Below are 23,537 nucleotides of genomic sequence, written 5' to 3' on the forward strand. Positions count from 1 at the left end.
CAAATTACCCAGAAAATGATTATGGACTATTTTGTTTAATGGAGGAGTTTCCATCATTACTCATGCAGAAAACATTTTTCACCGTGAGACCAAACTTCAGAACAGAATGATTGATTGGTAGCTCAAGTACTTACGCATAGTACACACGTTTTTTTGGCTTGAATGATTTTTGACCGAGTTATCGCCCTTCAATAAAATTGTGTTTTGTTTGTGTTGACAGCTAAACATGAGCTTCTCTGGGCAACACAATAGAAACTACTTGTGCAATTTCATGAATATTTTACAGGAATGTTCAATACCATGTGTTGTTGTGCATCTCATTATCATGTTTTGGTTCATTGATTTTTGTCAGAGTTATGGCCCTTTAATAATTCTAATTTTTAAAATTTTCCCGGACTACTGATGCAATTTTAAAAAAAAACTTGGTCGGTAGCTCAAGTACATATGTGCATATTACACAGGTTTTTACGTTGAATGATTTTTGGCCGAGTTATGGCCCTTGAAAAAACGTTTTGTCCTGTAAATGATTGTTGTGTCTTCTGCTACAAAATAGCTGCAAAATGCAATTAGTTATCATGAGGCGACACATGAACGCTCTTGTTGGCGTCCGCGCCGAATGGCGATGTCCCTTATGGAATGAAATCAAATTTTGTGAATGGGCAATTGCAACTTCTCGGACCTTTCAATCGGTCATAATAACCTATCATTCCTTGTATGAGGGTGTTTGATTATTAAAAATGAAATGTCGCGATATGTACAATGAATATCGAACTGGAGAATTTCGCGATGCAAACATATTCATATGATATTATCTTTTCCATCAACTAATCGCGCTCTTCGGGTTTTTTATTAATCATTTTGTAGTACACAGAGAGTTATTATGTATGTAATTGTTGTACATGTATCCAAAAGCTATAAATAGAATGATGACCTTATCATTGTGAATGTCCGAATATATATTCATAGAAGCAGTTTTAGTTTAACGAAACGGTCATTCGTGTCGCGCTATGGTAATAAATTACAAACTGGAGAATTTTGAAGGAACTGAAATGGAAATATATTCAAAAAATTAACTGCATTCGTTATAAATTTAAAGAAAAAATTTAAGATTGCCATTTTTTTTACGAATTGTTGTATCGTAGTATTATTATTTTGTAAAAGATTTTTTTTTTGGAGGTTCTTTCCTGTTTTCTTTTTAACGGGCCTGATTGCACTTATGACATTATTACCATGTGTGTGTGTTTGTGTTTGTTTACCCTCGCCAGCGCGTATAATATTTAAATCGACCAAGTATAACTTTATATGTCGCTTTTATTTTGACGTTGTGCGCAGTAGTATACTATCAAACCTATTCACTGTTCAAGTCTCTTTTTCTAAAATCGACCCTGATTTCCCTACCATTTCGTATGTTCCAAAGAAAATACCACATGAACTTGAAATTCGTTCAAATCACGAATATTAATAATAATATCCAAAAATACCCCATGTACAGTATAAATAAACTTATACCATATGGAAAGTATATTTTGGATATCATTGACCTGTATATTTTGGATATTATCGTTAATATTGATAAAATTTCAAGGTCCTGTGGAAAAAAAAGGTAACATTCTAATCTCTAGCATGCCTACCAAAGTTCATAATGAACAATGCATTTCTTCCACCCATTCATAAATGATATACAATTCTATTAAAAACCAATTAACCATTGAAAAGTTTATAAGAATATCTTGTCATCATATGTCTACTTGTTCATCTTCACTTGCTGCATTTCTTGGTTGATCGCTCTTGGATGCTTTGCATCAATGCTTTTCTTGTAATTATATGATTTTAGTTTACGTACGTGTAGTAAGTTGAAAAATGAAACAGGACCCAATTTTTAAATAGGGCATAAGTAACAATTCAAGTGTTAGTACAGCGAACAAAGAAATTCAAAATATAATCTAATATTAAATATATCTGTATATTTATAACAATTTGTGCATTTGATTTGAGATATGAGTAAAATTGCTCAACGAGTTTTCAAGCGAAGCGAGCAGAAGAATATACATTTATTACATTCTTATTAAAATAATAAGAAAAAATGAACTGATGGTTTGCTTGGAAATTTAATTGGAGGCACCGGGTGAGCACTCCCCCCTCCCTCTCTCTCTCTAAATCTGCTCCGGCTTTTCTATAAATAGTGTTTATAGTAAAGCGAGATATTAAATCCAAAAACTGTTACTATTTATAGTAAAATTGGGTTTCTGGTTTATCAATTATTCAGGTCACCTTTATTTCTTATTTACGTGTTTAACTAACAATTTGAACAAATGTGTGGCTTTTCAGTGAAATAGATCATTTTATAGGGACACTTTCCGTTTAGATATAATGACATTTTTCTGGACAAGAAGCTTGGCAAAGGAATGAGCAGCAGTTGTCTAGAGGAAATGTGTCGAGTGATCTTATTTTAACGAAATATTCTTAATCGAGGATTCGAAGTAAGCTGTTATCTGTGAATATAATATTATCAATTAATTTAAATAAGTCAGTATACAAGTGTAATTTAGGAATTATTCAGCTTATTATTGGGAAGCTTGTTATCATATTGATTTTAATAAGTACCATTCAACGCTTCAACACTTAGTATAACAAATCAGAATAAAAAGGATAAAATACAAAGAGACCCACAAATGATACAAGATACAAGACAATACAGATACAGGTTTGATTTAGCGATAAAAATTAAAACATAAGATAATCTATAAATTTTGTTTTACGAAATAACTGAAACATATTTCTGTACGATAACAACTGAAAGAGACTCCACTGAAGCTTTTAGACAAGACGGGGTGAAAATATTTCCTGAGATTTGTGTACTAAATGATTTAGAGCCTGTCTAATAATTTGCATTCATTCCCTATTGAAATGACGTCAAATTTGAACATTATGATTAAAGGATATACATGCAGTCATGTCTAGGCGAAAAGATACTGCACATGTAAAAACCAATACAAAATGTCAATTAATTTGTATTAATTTGTAACTAAGAGGAAAGTGTCCATTCACTTTTTTCTTTTTTCAGTAGAAAGAAAGTGAAAGTAGATCTTGACTTTGGAAAAAAACATTATGTTACCCCGTGTAAACACATGACATTTAGTGTATTCATATAAAAATCATGTCAGAAATTAGCTACTGAGTATCAAATGCCCCAACTCATTCAATATCGAGCAAATGAAAACTCGCATCATCCGTATTGCCGTATATCTCATGCTACTTGCGAAATTGATACGACACCAACCTCCATATTTCCCTCCGCGCGCAAAGTGACGTAAATCATGCATATTTGTTAGGTCAGTCTCGGCCCTTTCCGTCAGTCTTCGGATAAGGACCTCGAACACAATAGTATGAATACACAGAACGGATGCGGTATTCCGGTCTAACCTACGCTAAGAAACTAAACATGTAAACAAATAGTAATTTAATGCTGTGAGTTGTTGACACGTTTATTTCCAATGTATGTAGTAAAATTCCACCTGAAATAAGTGAATTCATAGGTACAAAAGCAAACAATACATTATTTATATATTTACTAATATGGCTGTGAAACCGAAAGTACAAAAAACCAACCTGTTGACATTTGGTCGGATTTATTTAAAATTGAACATCAGAAGGCATATTTAAATAACAAATTGTTGTCGGACATATTTTCAAGCATAAGAGTACCGGAACAGACATTAGATGTCAAATATATACATTCGTTTTACATTATCTCTGTTTCTGTTTACATCAGTAAACCACGTGGTAGAACTACTTTCAATCCGTATTGTTTCCGAGGTTAATATTGTAGATAATAGCCGAGGCAGTTCCGAATGATTGAAACCCACCATTCAGGTAATTCTTTAGGTAGTGACGTATTAAGTTAATTGTAATAAGGCATAATAAAGCTTGACACTAAGTATGTTAGTATTCATCTGTAGCTGTTCTAAAGAAATAAGAAACATTCTCTAGTTGCTATCGCTCCCATCGAAGTTTCTTATTTCTGTAGAACAGCACGGATGAACACTAACATACATGTATAGCTTAATCGACTTTTGACATATGAAAATACATCAGTATAAAAAGTCTTGAGTACGTGGGGAGGCTTCTACGATGTAATAGTTCAAAAAGGTTAGCATGACTTTATTTGTCTAATGCTTTTTAAAAGAATAAAAATGATAAACTCTTCTAACTTCTTTTGGTTAAATATTACGATCATACAGCCATTTTTTCAGAAAAAGAGACCATAACTTGGGGAAAATATTTAAAAAGATGAACAACTGTCATTGAGTAAACATTTTTCTACAATTCCAAAACAGACAGGCTGCTTTTAAGACTACGACATTTTTTGCATTTTGTTAAAGGTGAGTAAAGTACCTACGTTACTGTTTTGCCCTACAATACTTTTTAAAACTCTATATGCGTAAATGTTCGAATTTCATTATTGTGTGTCACTAACTGTTGTCAAAAATTATTTAACTAAATTATGTAAATTAAATGAAATCTATCTTTATTCATTGGTGTATTTAAATAGTATAATATCATCATATGCATGTAACCCTATTTCCCGCCATCCACAAAATAATTTCAGCTATCACTGTAATTAACAAAGTTCAACTTTCAAAGTTTATTATATGATTTTACCTTATTTCCGTGTAATAGTTTTAAAAATGAAGCAGAAAAAATAATGTTGATCAATAACATCATTTGTAAACATTGTATTAACTTTTTCCAGCGCAGCAAGCAGAAAAATATAAATACATTAAATACTTATTTATATAAAAGTTAAATAGATAAATACAGAATCCCTAAAGAAAGCCCAACACGACAAAATTGAAAATGTTGCAGGCTCGGTTTGATTGAGCCCGTTCATGGACGGTACTGGAAAGTGCAAATTACCGTCCACGCCCCCTAGCACCGGCTTAAGTAGAATTCAACATTTAAACATGAAATAGTAAAATTTTGAATTTAGAAACATCCGCAGATGTGTTCATACGGCGGATATCATGGAACCTTCAATGTGACACTTCCGTGCCTTTAAACATATAATATTAGGTATTGAGATTTTGTTTGGATACTGTAGTGTGACCGCCGGTTGAGCAAACGCCTCCGTCAATGAATCCACCCCGGCTTTTGCTACGATAAATATTTCTTTAAATAGTGTGTACTTTACATGTGATATATTTAGCTGTGAACTTCCGAAAACTGTTTCTATTTATAGTCAAAATGGGTTTCTGGTTTAATTCATTCATTCGGGTTTATGCGTAGATAGGAAAATGTTTCTTCTTGTGTTAATATTGGATTTTTTATTAACAAATTGGACTAACGTGTTGCGCTTCTGTTGAAAGGGAAAACTCAGCCTTGAAAAACCGGAATTTTCTGGAAAATATATTATTTTGCAAATAAATCAACTAAAACTTATATTTCTATGTCTACAAATGTAAAACTACATGCATGCTGAAAATGGGTTAACAGATTATACAATAGTCCGAACAGCTCGTTAAAGGAAGGTAAGCTTAAATGACTCATCGTTCTAAAGGCCTCAACAGACGGCATGAGTTTGAAGTACCATACCAATTAAACTTAGATTTACAAGCAAATCTTAATGTGTGAAGACTACTTTTTCTCGAATTTGTACAATTTAATACTAGATTTTCAGTATAAGACATGTTCTATCTCTAAATTGTAGTTGTACAGACCTCCCATGATCACAGGTGACAGATTTCCCAATTATCCACTGATAGTGTGTTTAATGAATGATATTCCAGAGCAATAAGGGCTAAAATGTAATTTAAGTAGTAAGATTGGGTAAAAAGGATGTTGAAAAACTCATTGGGAGCCCCAACATTGTGGCATGTTCGAATCCCAAATTACCCAGAAAATGATTATGAACTATTTTTTTAATGGAAGAGTTTCCGTCATTACTAATCCAGAAAACATAATTTTTCACCGAGAGACCAAAATACAGAACAGAATGATTGATTTTCTATAAATAGTTGTGAAATTCCAAAAACTGTTACTATTTATAGTCAAAATGGGTTTCTGGTTTATCCATTTTTCAGGTCACCTTCATTTCTACAATTTGAACAAATGTGTTGCTTTTCAGTGAAATAGAACATTTTATAGGGACACTTTCTGCTTAGAAATAAGGACATTTTTCTGGACAAGAAGCTTTACAGCAGTTGCCTAGTGGTTAAGTGTCGTGTGATCTTATTTTACTGAAATTCTCAATCGAGGATTCGAAGTAAGCTGTGAATATAATATTATCAATTGATTTAAATAAGTCAGTATACAAGTGTAATTAAGGAATAATTCAGCTTATCATTGGGATGCTTGTTATCATAACGATTTTAATAAGTACCATTCAACGCTTCAAATAATATGACAAATCAGAATAAAAGGATTAAATACAAAGAAAACCACAAAATGATGCAAAACAATACAGATACAGGTTTGATTTAGCGATCAAAATTAAAACATTAGATTGTCTTTAAATTTTGTTTTAAGAAATAACTGAAAAATATTTCTGTACAATAACATAACTGAAAAAAACTCCACTAAAGTTTTTAGACATGGCGGGGTGAAACTATTTTCCTGAGATTTGTGTACCAAATGATTAAGGCCCTGTCTAGTAATGTGCATGCACATTTAAGCTCATTCCCTATTGAAATGACGTCGAAAATTCAACCTACATTGATTTTTATTTATGGATAAAGGATATACATGCAGCCACGTCTAGGCGAAAATATACTGTAAAACCAATACAAAATGTCAATCAATATCGTTTTATTACAAATGTATAGAAAAGGGTCTAAATTTGTAACTAAGATGAAAGTGTCCATTCACTTTCTTTTTTTCAGTTGAAGGATAGTGAAAGTAAATCTAGACATAAGATCTATGTTTTTGAAAAAAAACATTACGTTATCCTGTGTTAACACATGACATTTAGTGTATTCATATAAAAATCATGTCAGAAAATAGCTACTGATTATCAACTGTCCAACTCATTCAATATCGAGCAAATGAAAATTCTGGAAACAAAGTGATCCCTCGGAAGCATTAATCACAACAAAATAACATAAGAATTGCAGACTCGGTTTGATTGAGTCTGTACATGAGGGATAATGAATAAGTGCAACATCCCTCACGCCCCCTAGCACCGGCTTGAGCGGTACTCAATTCTCAACACTTTATAGTGTTGGCATCAATGATCCCGAAGGACCAGAAAATATAACAACACTGAAGTGAAGTACGGGGCAACTTTTTACGGCTGCCACACGGCACTTGACACCTGCTGTTGTGAAGTACAAAATTCTGGAAACAAAGTGATCCCTCGGAAGCATTAATCACAACAAAATAACATAAGAATTGCAGACTCGGTTTGATTGAGTCTGTACATGAGGGATAATGAATAAGTGCAACATCCCTCACGCCCCCTAGCACCGGCTTGACAGTACTCAGTTCTCAACACATAATAGTGCTGGCATCAATGATCCCGAAGGACCAGAAAATATAACAACACTGAAGTGAAGTACAGGGCAACTTTTTACAGCTGCCACACGGCACTTGACACCTGCTGTTGTGAAGTACAAAATTCTGGAAACAAAGTGATCCCTCGGAAGCATTAATCACAACAAAATTACATAAGAATTGCAGACTCGGTTTGATTGAGTCTGTACATGAGAGATAATTAATAAGTGCAACATCCCTCACGCCCTCTAGCACCGGCTTGAGCGACCGCGCAGTCTGATGAGGATTTATGCTGTTCGCTTACAGACTCTATAACAAGTACCAGCAACAGCATGGATCCTGATCAGACTGCGCGGATGCGCAGGCTGGTCTGGATCCATGCTGGTCTCAAACCCATTATGTTGGTTTTGTCATGAGCGGCTCAAATGATAAATAATTTGTTACTGATTAGGAATTCAATGAAAAAAATAATATGCCCACAAAGGGGAAGGGACAGGATACCGGGGGAAGGGGGGGTTAATCAAAGAAATAAAAACTAGAAGCAATGGAGAAGATACTTAAGCTTACCGTGGACGAGAAAACAACAAGGGACACAAGGAAAAGTGTCACCAAAACAGTTAGAAACAACATAGACATACATCTGAGGAACACAGAGGGGCGCCGCCTTGGAACGTGCAGCAGCATAATAATGACTGCTGGGGAGTTTAAACCAGTTAATGGTGCACCAAACCTCGCTCTTAGCCCCACCATGTTCCTATAAACGAGACAGTGTAAATAAAATGAATCCCCGCCAAGTGAAATTCTAACAGTTGTCATGGTTACAAAAGGTTAAATGAGTAAAACATTAAAATGATCATGTAGAAACATATAAAAATAAACCCAATGACCATAACAAAAGTACTCACTGTCCTAAAGGAAGACAGAGCAACAAGAAAATCACCTACAAGGGCCAGACGAAGCAAGGCAGAAGACGAACATTAAGACAATTCAGTCCCAAAGGGCTTTACGAACTTTCCATCATAGAGTCTCCCACTTGGTCCGTCAGATGTAATCAAAGGAGGAAAGCGTAGTGTATAACTGTAAAAGGGTTGAACACTAAACATGCAGTATGTCTTAAAATAGTAGGGTCGTGACCTCTTTTGATCAAACGTTAAATGATTTTAGTAAAAACAGCAGAAAAATTACCATGACCCAAAATCTTACGAAGTTTGTAAATCGCATCGCCATAAAAACCAGGCTGGCCAATCCCTTGTCGCAGAAGAGTTTTTAAATCACTATTGAATTTAGAAATTAAATCAAAGTTACGATTGTAAAATTAAGTAAAATATTTCCGTAATTTATAGTATATTATATATATAATTTATATGATAGCGGTGCCCTGTTTTAGAAGCTTGCTGGTAATAAGAATATTCCGCTCGTTGAAATTCTTTACGTTGCTACAAGCTCTAGCGAATCTAATTAACTGAGAAACATAAACCCCGTAAGATGTTGCATGGGGTACGTCTCCATCTAAATGTGAATAATTAACTATACAAAAGTCAAAGTCATCTCTTTTATCATAAATTTTCGTGTCAATAGAATTGTTGTTGATAGTAATATGAAGATCAAAAAAAAATGTACTAAAATTTCAAGAGTTCGTTTTATTAAGTTCATGTGGATAAATGTCAAACACCATTTGATCAAAATAAGGATTATCTAAATTAAAAAAAATCATCAAGGTATCTGGAAGTATTATAAAATGCGACTATATCATCTTGTTGCTTATCTTCAGTGAGACTCAACATAAAGTCTCTTTCATAGCAGTACAAAACAAAATCGGCGACTAGGGGTGCACAATTAGTTAAGACAATTTTTTTCTCGTATATCGATGATATTTTTTTTAAATCCTGTTTCACACGAAAATAATATAAATACTGCTAACTGATAAGTACAAAAAGTATGGATATTGTTGTCTAAATTATGTCTCATGTGTTTTGTTCCAACGTTACAGTGGAAACAATCTATAAAAATAACAATTGTTTTTTAAATTATTTTTATTACAGTTAAGTCTAATATCAATTAATTACAATCGACTTTTGACGTATGGAAATATTTCAGTATAAAAAGTCTTGAGTATGTTGGGAGGCTTCGACGATGTCATAATTCAAAAAGGTTAACATGACTTAATTAGTCTAGTGCTTTTTTAATCAAAAAAATAATAACTCTTCTAACGAATTTTTAGTAAAATATTACTATCATACCACCAATTTTTCAGAAAAGAGGCTATTACTTGGGCAAATATATTTGTAAAGATAACCAAATTCCAATGAGTTAACAATTTTCTAAAATTCCAAAACTTAAGACTACGACACTATTTTTGCATTTTGTTAAAGGTTAGAGTTGCTTATTTGGCCTAAAAAACATTTTAAAACTCTTCCTATACATGAGTAAAGATTCGAATGTCATTATTGTATGTTTTGAACTAGGTTGTCAAAAAATGATCTAACTAAATTATATAAATTAAATGAAAACTACCTTTATCCATTGAAATATATTATGGTATGCACATTACTCTGTTTCCCGCCATCCACAAAATGTTACTTTCAGCTATCACTGTAATTATTAAACTTAGTTTAACTTCATGTTAATTATACGATTTCATCTTATTTCGTGTAATAGTTTAAAAAATGAAGCAGTAAAATAATGTTGATCATTAACATCATTTGTAAACATTGTATTAACTTTTTGATCGAATCAAGCAGAAAAATATAAATACATTAAATATTTATTTAAATAATTGTTAAACATATAAAATTAGGTATTGAGGTTTTGTTTTGATACGCCGGTTGAACTCTAAATCCGGCCCGGCTTTTGCCTTAAATAGTGTGTACTTTACATGTGATATTTTTAGATTTGAACTTCCAAAGACTGTTTCTATTTATAGTCAAAATGGGTTTCTGGTTTGAATCACTCATTCAGGTCACCTCTGAGATAGCAAAATGCTTCTTCTTGTGTTAATATCGGATTGTTTGTATTGACATATTGGACTAACGTATTAAAAGGGAAAACTCACACTTGAAAAACAGGAATTTTCTGAAAAATATATTATTCTGCAAATAAATGTACTTAAACTGTTATCTCTATATCTACAAATTTAAAACTATGCTGAAATGGATTAACGGATTATACACTATTCGTCAAAGAACTCATGCGCAGGCTGGTCTGGATCCATGCTGGTCGCAAACCCATTACGTTGGTTTTGTCATGACGCGGCTCATATATCAACCAATGTCTTCTCTATTTTATCTTACATGCAATTCATTTGGCTATTTTTAGAAAGGTTTCTTTAAATAGTGTATCGTGTGATATATTTCGCTGTAAAATTCCCATAACTGTATCTATTTATAGTGAAAATGGTTTTCTAGCTGATGAGTTGTTAAAATCATCTCATACTACGAAGCAAAAGGTAGAAAGGCGTCAGTTAGGATATAATTTTAATGAGAAAGGTAAAATCTATTAAAATTACTCCTTGTGTAACCTTGTTAAACTCACTAGATTATAGTTAATTTAATTTCACTGTAACGTATAAAATACTTATGTATGAAACCGGACAGATATTAAAAGAGGTTAACGTTACAACATAATGAAATACAAATTGAAAGAGGTTATAGCATAATAAAATACAAATTTATATAGAGATTGGTAAAAGTGTACTTTGTCGAGAAATTTAGTCTGAAATAGTTATTTAATTTATCCACATTATACAAATCAATAAATTTATTTCCTCATGAACAATGTCATTAAAAGATACCCTAGCATAAGATGAATATTAAGACATTATTGTTATATCAGCGAAATTTTTTATGAACTTTATAATTGTCTATTTTTGCAAATTTTAACTGTAATAAAACCGGTTTTACCTGCGATAATCCTGGTTGTGCTATTTATTCTATATAAAAATACTTAAAAAGAATTGCAGCAATAATTTACTATATTGAACTATAAAATGGATTTTTACTGATACATTTGATAAGTAACTTTTGCACATTATTTAATTGATATTTATCAACATTTGTATAACTTTTGCTACTGAAATAATCCATACACATTTTTTCTACAAAAATAAAGAAACAAATAATGCTATTTGTATATATTTATAATGGGTTTCCTTATTACTTGTTCATTTTACAGATGGCAGACAAATATTATAGACTTGTTTGCTTTGTGGTAGACATTTGTGCTGACGTATTAAGGAAATATTTTGTCAAACTTGCAAAAACTGATGCAGGGAACACTTATACATCAGTCGAGGCATACCTATCTCACAGAAATCGGGATGTGATGCAATTATTTAATAGCAAAAAGCTCAAGAGAGATCAGTATCATTTATTGTATCCTGATAACGGCACCGCTGATGAAAACCAATGGGACATCTCAATACTGGTAACATTGATAACAGAACTTTTTGCGATGCGTCTGCAGCCACTCGTTGTCGTCGCGTTGAAATATGAAATTCGGGGGATTCGAAATGAGTTGCAGTGTCTTCCAAATACTGGCAATATTTCAGATGATGACTTCGATGATTGGTGGAGAAGATTGGACGATTCTGTTAGGCTTATAGCAAAAATTACGCTTGATACAAATGAGCAAGCATCCTTACTAGAGAAAATTTCCATTCTCAGACAAGAGACGGTCCAGAAACCAGGACCTTCAGGTAAGTGTCAGTAATCATACATAAATTTAAGGTTTATATAGCCTTGTATTTTTATTTCTATAAGATCCTGTCATAGTATTAGATCTTATTTATCACAATCAACACCAACATTTGATATGATAAGCTAAGTGAAATTATTGAACTTTTTCAAAGTTATATCTGTCTATTCGATTTTGTAAAGAAACGTTGCACACAAATCTCAAAATGGTTTATGTTTGTTTTGATTGTTACTTATTTCTGACATTGTGCAGAAAGTCTAAACCTAATTGATGTTTCATTTTATTGGAAATTGATACATTTTACTTCAGAGGTAAAAAGTAAAAGAACCAAAGTTGCTGATGATGTTTTGGCACGGTTACAAGGTAGGTGTGTAATTAAAGAAACAACTTTCGAGTTGTATTATCTACATTCCTTTTCAACGTACAACGGAAACATTTGTATTCAATTCACACATACACACACGCACGCACGTACGCACGCACCAAACCCTATTCTAATCTAAAAATCTGATTATATATATTCTTGTTTAATCTATCATTTCAGAATATATATATCAGTATCTCTTTGATCAAATTTAGTAAAAGTAAATACCAGATACGTTTTTGTCTTTTCTAATTTTATTTTGTTTCCGTGACGGCATCTTGTGCATACAATCATTTTCTATTTTAAGCGGGTTTTGAGTCAACGATGAAAGAACTATCAGACGATTTCAAACCACCAAATGAAATGACAGACATTCGAGCTAAACTAAGAGATTGCCATCATGTGGTTGTAACCGGATGCAACAATAACCGTTACTTTGAGACTGCTCTTGCAGCAATAAAGGGGATGGACTATAATATAAAACGAAGCGTAGAAATGCATACATCATCTGATTGGCGGCACATTAATCCTGAAGATGTAGACTTGGTTTTATGTATAGATCCATTTGGAAGATTATTTTACGATGAAAGCAAAGCTAAAGCCATGGAAGATATATTTAAAAGCATGATACATTCTACAAAGAAAGATGATGGTGATAAAGCCTTGGACATTGTCATAGTTACAGACTTAAATATATTGCAAGAGTGTAAAATGCATCATGACCATGAACTCTTAGACAAAGTGGTAAAGGTGTTTACTGATACAAGTTCAACACAATCAGCCGATCTTACAATAGGTACATTTTTATTATGCACCTGTCTTATATAATTAATGTCATATATATTTCTTTTACTCCTGTTTAGATTAAAAGACCATTAAGCCTCACCTCAAAATGCTAATATTTTTTCTATTTATTTAGTTTCAAAGACTTTAGTCATTCAGCATAGTTAAAGCTGAGCCATCTTATGTATACTTGGCTGTACGTAAAGTTATTATGGTTAATTATTTTTTATGTACTATTCCCTTTACATTTTGCCACTTTCAACACAAAGCAAATCTCATTTAGCCCTTGTTTCAGGTAAGATGCATCTCACATGTTCTTAACCTATAATAACTACATTACAAAACTCATATTTGCCCCTTCCGCTGAACGCAAAATGTTATTATACCCCCGCAAAACAAAGTTGTAAAAGGGTATACTGGAACCAGCTTGGCCGGCTATCCGTCGGTTTTCCTTGACCGCCCAATACCTTAAGAATCCTTTGACCCACAGTCTTCATATTTGGTATTGTAATTGGTCATGATTAGTAGATGACCCCTATTGATTTTGAGGTCACTGGATCAAAAGTCAAGGTTACAGAGGCATCGGCTTAACAAAGCTTGTCCACTCGATTGATTTAGAATGCTTTGGTCAACAGTCCTCATATTTGGTATTAAGTTTGATTTTGACTAGAAGGTGACCCTATTGATTTTGAGGTCACTAGGTCAAAGGTCAAGGTAAGAAGATCTTTGACTAAAAAAGCGTGTCCACCCAAAAACTTAGGAATCCTTTGACCGAACAGTCTTCATATTTTGCATGGAGGTTAGTCATGACCATTTCATGACCTTTATTGCTTTTTAAGTCAATGGGTCAACGGTCAAGGTCACATGGGTCTTGACTTCAAAAGATTGTCCGACCAATAACCTAATAATCCTTTTCATACAGTCTTCATATTTGGCATGGACGTTGGTCATGACCATTTGGTGACCTCTATTGATTTTGAGGTCACCGGGTCAAAGGTCAAGGTAAGGTCACAGATTAAGGTTAAAAAGCTTGTCCGCTCAATTGCTTAAGAATCCTTTTGTCAACAGTCTTCATATTTGGTATTGAGGTTGGTTATGACTTGTAGATAACCCCTACTGATTTTGAGGTATCTAGATCAAAGGTCAAGATGGGAAGAAGAGCCTTGACTAAAAAACTTACCTGCGTGAAATTGTTGGTAAAAGTATTCTTAAGATATCGGGCGGACAAGGAAAAACGTGAGAAAAGGGTAAAGTTGACAAATGTATTAACGAAATTGGACGAAATGCCATTCTAGACCACATTGTGGATGTGCCTTTACAAACAATTGTCGTTAAATCAGAGGTTACTGAACGTACATTGAGCCTCTCGCATAGTGATATATACCATATCTCATATCTTTGTTTTGTTGCTTTCAATAAGTATTTTACTACATCACCCTCAAAAAGTGTTGAATTGCATGTATTGACAGTAAGATTTTAAGATTGAATGCATTTCTTTTTTTCTGTTAAACTTGGGACTAGATTATGGACATCTGTCCGGACATTTAATAACTACATATCATTCTATGGTCACATTATCAAATACCACACAGTCTAAGAACTACACACAACCATTGTCAGTGGTACCGTCACAAGGGCTAATCTTGCCTTCGGTTTATACAGAAACTATTTCCTTAGCGCAAATGGAAGATTTGTCCTACATAAATTATTATTTAATTAAAAAATATAGTATTCAAACATAATTATAAAAAAAAGCTCTTATTACTCCTGGGAAAAGGGCAGGAAAACACTGTATAAAACTTTGGGCGATATTAATCTACAGTTATTAAAAAAAAAACCATAATCGTAACAAGCAAACAAATCATTTTTTTACTTAAAACTTTTAAATTTTTACCGACAGGAAACTACAGATCTTACTGTAAAAAAATTTTTTTAAATCAAAAATACAACCTATTTTTTGGGATATGGGGTCGAAAATTGGTTTCTATAAAATAAAGATAAATTTACTTTTAAATTACAAATATGAAATATGCATTTACGAAATGGTCAACTCCTGATAAGTATTTATAGGAGAGTTTTCGTTTTTCACTTATTTCAAAAAGATTTTTAAAATTTTCAAAAAATTGTTTGGTTTTTATAAATTTATTTTTTTAAAAAATAAATTTAATTTGTTTGAATGGGGGCTTAATTTTCATTTTTTATGGCCCTTTAAGTTAAAAAAAAACAGACTTGACCCCTTTATTCAAAAAAAACCTTTACATTGAAAAAAACATTGAAATTTTCGTCATATTTTTGCTGTTACTTGCTATACATTCATATTGAGACACAACATTATATTACAATCAGATCTTCATGTGTATCAAACTCAAATTGACCGTAGTTAATTAAAGACATTGACCTTGAAATTCCAATATTTGAATGGTCACTGCTGTTTGCAAAACTGACTTGGTCATGAATAAATAGATTATCTTCATACTTAGATAAAACAACCGTTTGGACAAGACCCTCTAAAAAGTTGAACTGACATTGACCTTTATATGACACGATTGTTATACGTATGTGTATTTAATGAATATTGAACATACACAAATCTTATATTTGTAACATACTTATGTGTATTTGATAAATATTGAAAATACGAAAACAAAATAAGACATGACTTTTTTATTTCAAGTATTTGGAAATGTTATAATAAAAATGTATCTGTTGTTTAGACATCATTCAGACAAGGGAGATAATTATGTGTAAATGTTATTATAATAATTATACTGTCAGTACTGAGTTTATCAATATATGCTATGTTTACAGCATATTCAGGAATTAAAAAAATAAGGATAAGAGCAAATTACAAACAACTTATATTGATTATGTCTCTTTACAAAATTAGTTTTAAACGCGTAAGATAAAGAACATTATTTATCAGTCAACTTTCTTAAAAAATCACCAAAAGCTTTTATAATACCTAGTGGAGAAATATTTATTATGTTAATGGAACTAACTGCAATCTTTGGAAGATTACTTTCTAAGGATAAGTAAATATTGATGAACTTCCATACTCAGCAAAAAAGGTAAGTAAATATTGATTGACTTCTGTAATAAGTCCGTCATCCAAACACAGTTGTTCGATACAGCTAAAATTTAATGCATATCATCTAACAGCAGGCGTGACTGTTTCATAATTTTCTTTTCGTTTAGATAATACAATACCTGATGAGATTTCAAGTGATCCGAGAACAAGAGAACTCTATGAAAAGGCAATACAGAAAGGCACTGAAAAAGACAGCATAATTCGAATTATGGTTATTGGTTGTTTTGGACAAGGCAAAACGTCATTAGTAAGGAATTTATTGAAACAGTCAATTGAAGGAGTTGAAACAACGAACGGCATTGATTTGCATAAATGTACAGTTATCAACGATAATGACTGGAAGATGTTAGACAATGAAGATCTCAATAAAGAAACAGTTCAGCGCTTGGTAAATATTGCACTTAAAGAAACAACTTACGAGACAACTTCATCTGCTTCCGAAGAAGAAAACTGCCTTCCTAACAAACATGAATTAAGACCTCAATCCGCAATGGATATCTCAAGAACAACGGATGAAAAAAATGATAAAACTGATGAGTACGAAGACAAAAGGGAAAACGTTAAAATAAACAAATCTCAAATTGCTGACGCTGCTGAAACATTAGTTAGAAATAAAAAAGTCAATTACGAAAACTTAAATTCATTCAAGACTGAATTAGAAATTGTTGAATCAATTCAGGAGGAAATAAAACTTGAAAACAATGTCACACTAAATGTATGGGACTACGGAGGAGAATTTGTCTTTTATGCAACTCATCAAATATTTCATTCAAAACAAGCTGTTTATCTGCTTGTATTTAATCTTAGCATTGCCCTGGACACAATTATCGAAGATAAGGAGTTCCCATTACATCAAAAGAAAATGAGGGATTATTTAAAATTCTGGGTGACGTCTGTAAGCTCTTTTGTTGGGAGTAGGGATGGAATGGAGCCCGCTATTGTTTTAGTGGGAACCCACGCGGACAAATTGAATGCGAGAAGCAATAGTGAGGACTATTTTGAGAATGTAAGGCAAATATTTGGCCACAGTGTATGTCTTAATCATATTCAATCCAATCAATTTGCTATTTCAAACACAAATGGGTCAGAAAGCGAATTTGATGCACTACGATCGTATATTACACGTTTAGGACAAAGACAATTGAAAACAAGAATTCCGGCTAAATGGATTCTCCTTGAGACGGCTCTTAAAATGAACAAACAGAAAAAAATAATAACAATTGATCAACTTATAGAAATAGACAGTCATACGGATAGTCCTTTACAAACTGACGACTCAAAAGAAACCATGGACCAGATCAAACTGTTTCTGTCATATCATCATGCAAAGGGAACATTCTGTTATTTTGATGAGAACAATTTGTCAAACCATGTTGTTTTAGATCCACAATTCCTTGTTGACGCTTTCAGGTGCGTATTTACATCTGAAAAATTTTGCAAAGTGCGCCCAAAAATGAGACATGTTTGGGAAGAATTGTGTAACACCGCAATTATACGCGCAGAGCTTTTTGAAGAGGTTTGGAGACAAGAAAAAGATAACAATTTCTATGAGTTCAAACAGCTATTGATAGAGTACATGCAAAAACATCATATTATAGCGGAAGTCCTAGCTTATGAGCTTGAGTCTGAGTCGGTCATAAAACGATTAGGGTATTTCATTGTACCAAGTTTACTCAAGATTTCAGCCGATGATGACACTATGAGGTCATATTTGGAAGGAAAACCATTGTCAACAGTTTCTTTGTGCTACAAGTTTGAACATGAAACGATGGCCCCCTTCACTTATCAGGCCTGTTTAGCCGGTCTTATTGGACGATGGCCACTTGCAAATCTCGACAACACCCATGTTTTGTTTGATAACGTAGCTGCATGTGAAATAGAGCGAGAACACGCTGGTGTATTGATGCTGACGGAAAACAAACTCGAGCTTCTCGTTGTTAGTCTTTGTCCTCCCGACAATGTCAAAGCTGATGTCTGTGATATGTTTCGCCGATATGTAGAGGCAGTTATGATAAAAAGGATGCATAAATTAAATGCAAATAAGCATGAGGGACAGTTTTTTAGTCTTGCTGCGAGGTGTTTACATACAGATCATGGAACAAGGGGAAGTAGTAGAACATTTTCTATTGACAACATACAATCATGTAATTATGAGAAAATACCATGTCCCGATGGAAGAAGTCACTGCTTACAGGTACGCAGTATTGTGAAGGAATGGTTCATGACGGATTTAAAACAAGATAATGTTCCGAAGAGAAAATTATCAGATAAAGAGTATAGCACTTTGGCAATGGCAATTGGAAACGGTTGGGATCTGCTTGGATCGCAACTTGGTCTTAATTACATAACTTTAGATCATATTCGTATGGATAAAGATAATACTGCAGCGCGCATATATGAAATGTTTTTGAAATGGGATAGCCAGGAAGGAGACCAAGCTACCTTAGACGTTATTGTACAAGCGATAGAAAACTGCAACTCGGAAAAAGTACATGTTAATTTGGATGTTATAAAGAATATTATCAACGGGTTCTGAGCCTATGAATTCGTTAAGCGTGTATTACAAACGAGATAACTGTTCAGGTCGTCCGAAAAAACAAAAACAAAAAACCAAAAAACAAAAAAAAAACATGAATTGTTTGTTAATATAAACATATTTTTGTTGAATTTCAAAAAGATATTTCATACTACGTGATAATTTGTACAAATGTATAATATATTTGAATGAGACTATCGGTGGAATTGATAACATACACATTACTCTTAAACATACATTCAATGAACGTTTTAATATGTTTCATTTTACCTGCATTTTTAGCTCACCTGTCACAAAGTGACAGGGTGAGCTTTTGTGATCGCTTTTCGTCCGGCGTCCGTCCGTCGTCCGTCCGTCGTCTGTCCGTAAACTTTTACTTTAAATGACATCTCCTCATAAACCACTAAGCCAATTTCATCCAAACTTCACAGGAATGTTCCTTTGGTGGTCACCTTTAAAAATTGTTCAAAGAATTTAATTCCATGCAGAACTCTGGTTGACATGGCAACCGAAAGAAAAAACTTTAAATATCTTCTTTTAAAAAACCATAAGAGCTAGAGCTTAGATATTTGGCATGAAACATCTTCTAGTGAGTGTCTACCAAGTTTGTTCAAATAAAAGCCCTGGGGTCAAAATTGGCCCCGCCCCGGGGGGTCATTGATTTTCCCTATATGCATATAGTAAAAACTTAAAAAATCTTCTTTTAAAGAACCAAAAGAGCTAGAGCTAAGATATTTAGCATGAAATATGTTCTAATGGGTGTCTACCAAGTTTGTTCAAATAAAAGCCCTGGGGTCAAAATTGGCCCCGCCCCGGGGGTCATTGATTTTCCCTATATGCATATGGTAAAAACTTAAAAAATCTTCTTTTAAAGAACTCAAAGAGCTATGGCTAAGATATTTAGCATCAAACATGTTCTATTAGGTGTCTACCAAGTTTGTTCAAATAAAAGCCCTGGGGTCAAAATTGGCCCCGCCCCAGGGGGTCATTGATTTTCCCTATATGCATATAGTAAAAACTTAAAAGATCTTCTTTTAAAGAACCAAAAGAGTTAGAGCTAAGATATTTAGCATGAAACATGTTCTAATAAGTGTCTACCAAGTTTGTTCAAATAAAAGCCCTGGGGTCAAAATTGGCCCCGCCCCGGGGGGTCATTGATTTTCCTATATGCATATAGTAAAAACTTAAAAAATCTTCTTTTAAAGAACTCAAAGAGCTATGGCTAAGCTATTTAGCATCAAACATGTTCTATTAGGTGTCTACCAAGTTTGTTCAAATAAAAGCCCAGGGGTCAAAATTGGCACCGCCCCGGGGGTCATTGATTTTCCTTATATGTGTATAGCAAAAACTTGAAAAATCTTCTTTGAAAAAACCCAAATAGCTAGAGTTAAGATATTAAGTATGAAACATATTTTAGTGAGTGTCTACAAAGTTTGTTCAAATAAAAGACCTGGGGTCAGAATTGGCCCCGCCCAGGGGGTCATTCATTTTCTTTATATGTGTATAGCAAAAACTTAAAATCTTCTTTGAAAAAACCCAAATAGCTAGAGTTTAGATATTAAGCATGAAACATCTTCTAGTAAGTGTCTACAAAGTTTGTTCAAATAAAAGCCCTGGCCCGGCCCCAGGGGTGTCATTGTTTTTAACTATATGTGTATAGTAAAAACTTAAAAAAAAATCTTCTTTTAAAAAGCCCAATGAGCTAGGGCTTAGATGTTTAGCATGAAACATCTTCTTATGGGTGTCTACCAAGTTTGTGCAAATAAAAGCCCTTGGGTTAAATTGGCCCTGCAACGTTGGGGGGGGGGGGGTTGGGGGGGTTGGGGGGGGTTGGGGGGTTGGGTGGGGCCTATATACAGGTGAGCGACCTCAGGGCCATCATGGCCCTCTTGTTTATATACTTTTTTGTTCTTGTTTTTTAAACATAAGCTATGTAATAGTAAAATAAAGTTTTACAAAAAAGGCAAAACATTTCCAAAAATACTCAAACATGTTTGTAATCGTTGTTTTGTCGTAATACCAGTGTATCACTTGAGCTTTACACAATGAATATATTTTCCTTTTATAGAAAGTCTCATTATATTTTTGGTTGCATTTCATATGCAGAAATATCATTGGAGATTACAAGGCGGTCACTTGTGGAGATATTGGTAATTTCAAGTTGGATATCCAGGATGGCTGTAGACTACCAACTTACCATAACTTCAATAGCTTTATTTCTTATATCCGGGATATAATAATAGCTGGACAAGCAATTCATAGTCTAGATGACTGGTCTTACATTGGCATTTAATTGACAGTCGCGTGATTGAAAGAAATAGTGTTTCAATCATATGTGAAAATTATATAGATATGTTTTCACAACATCACCTCAAAACACAGTAATAAAATATCAAACGAGAAGGCTGCAATCTCGTATTTACACCATTTACTACGCGAAAAATATCCTTTTCGATAAAACATAATCAGGAGGAAGCATGCGCCTAATTCGTCGAAATGAAAGCATGACGCTTATTCTCAGCTACTCGTTCCATTATAAAATTGTCCCAGATTTCATATACTTCTATGTTGTCGTTGCTGTGTTTACATTACAAAACCGTATGCCAATAAAATCAAGTATCATAACTTAGTTTTATTTAAGCAAATCTGCCTCCTAATTGTCCCACATATGCTTGGGGTCAGATCCTACCCCAAACGTCATACGCCCCTGTAAACACTCTATCAAAAATACATTTTAATATTTAAACACGAATGGGACATCTGCTACAACGATACAACTGGTTTTCAAACAATTTTTACATATCTGAAAAATTACCTTTTACAATCAAGTCTCAATAAAGTACATGTACTTTCTTCAATCACATTGAATGGCACAAGTATTAACAAAAAGTCATGTCATATCTCATGTGGAGTTCGTGTAGATGATCAAGGTTATGTTTATGTAACTAATTTAAAACGGAATATTTTACAAATTAGTGAAGATGGTAGAACTATACTTCAAGTCATAACAAACCTATCTGACATGACAGGTGCATTTACTCGTACATTAACATTTGATAGGAAAAATACAGCTCTGATAGCAGCAGGGTGGTCAAACACAATTATTGTCCTTAAACTAAGGAAACAATGTCAAACTCAAAAAAGATGAATAAATAGGATACAGTGATCATATGATGGACAATTAAATAAAGTTAAGATTTCTTAATATATAATACACTTTATTTTCACTAGAATTATTCTTTACTAGATTACAGAACAAAAATGATTAGCTGTTTTCCCTTCATAGTATTGAAAATGCAAGATATATGTTTATAAACTTTGACTTTGACAATACAACATAAGAATTTGATTATTTACTAGTAATAAGACACCTCCTATTCCTTCCTTTTACAAGTCAAAAGTACACCTCTTAATGATTATTTTAGTATGATTTTGAAGAAAACAACCTCAAATTGTATGGATATTTTTATGATATTTTATTCAAAAATAATGTTATCAACATTTCAAATAATACAGTATAATACAACAAATTAAAGTACAATAAAAACAATATCGTACATTTACAATAATAACAATAATGCTTGTGCTATTATATGTAATTATGCAGTATTTCAATCATGAATTTTACATGGTGCCTTAAAGATCCTTTACACATATAGAAAATATGTTCTATATGTTCTCTACATATCGCATGTAAGTATTTTGAATTTTGTTTCACATATTCAATTCTATTCATATTTTGTTATGTCATTTGTACATATTATTTCATTGAACATCTTTGTGTTTTTTGGATCAAGTAAATAAAATCAGCTTTCATTTAATAAATTTTTCTTTATTATTACTGTCCAGTCATATATGCTTCTGTTTATATGAAGTGATTGATTATTATATTACACATTAGTAAGCTAAAAACAGTTGGTCGCACAAGTTTCCTTTAAGGACGTTTTAGGGAGTTTTCATATAGACATATAAGCAAAATTAAAACTGTTCTAGAGAATTTCTTGAAACTTGGTATGCTGTTAGAATTTGATAACAGAAACATTTTAAGCGAAATAAAATTGGGGTCACCATTCTCGTTTTTGAGTTATCTGCCTCTGAATCAGAATTTCTACGTATTTGAAGCCATTTAAAGAGCAGATAACTTATAATTTAGATAACATATACGTAAATGAATTCTTGTTTTTACTTCTGGATAATGTTTTTCTTTTTATTGTTGAATACAATACATAATTACATGCAATTCCTTATATCGTTTCTGTAAATTTCTTTTCAATGAAAATAAAGGTACTTTAAATTCATAAAAACTAGGCCAATTTGTTTAAGAAAAAATACACAGGTTAAGAGGAGAAGTGGGAAAAAAAACTATCCACTCTAAATTTGTTCTTGAAACTTTGCATATTGACTAAGACAAAGGTAAGCTTCATGAAAATTAGATGAAAACATGTATAGTTTTGCTTCATTGTAAAATATCTGCCCTTGAATTTTACAAAAATGACAATTCAAGGGCAGATAACTCAAAAATGAGAATGGTGACCCCATTTTTTCCGTTTAAAATGTTTCTGTTATATATCTATATGTCTATATGA

At 32.9% G+C, this 23,537-nt stretch overlaps 1 protein-coding gene across 13 annotated transcripts in view; it reads left to right on the top strand.

The window, feature by feature from the left end:
* The first annotated feature begins 2,145 nt into the window (after nt 1-2,145).
* Nucleotides 2,146-23,537, top strand: part of LOC132754861 (uncharacterized) — a 103,527-nt gene continuing 82,135 nt past the window's right edge. For 3 of the 13 annotated variants that reach the window (XM_060745610.1, XM_060745596.1, XM_060745609.1), the window contains exon 1: nt 10,358-10,973. In XM_060745610.1, coding sequence (XP_060601593.1) covers nt 10,965-10,973 — 9 coding nt within the window. In that variant the 5' untranslated portion in view covers nt 10,358-10,964. The other 10 variants (XM_060745595.1, XM_060745593.1, XM_060745594.1 and 7 more) reach the window with 10 other exon arrangements.

This window comes from Ruditapes philippinarum, unplaced genomic scaffold, assembly GCF_026571515.1.
Source record: "Ruditapes philippinarum isolate M1 unplaced genomic scaffold, ASM2657151v2 ctg1923_1_1_1_1, whole genome shotgun sequence".
NCBI lineage: Eukaryota > Metazoa > Mollusca > Bivalvia > Venerida > Veneridae > Ruditapes > Ruditapes philippinarum.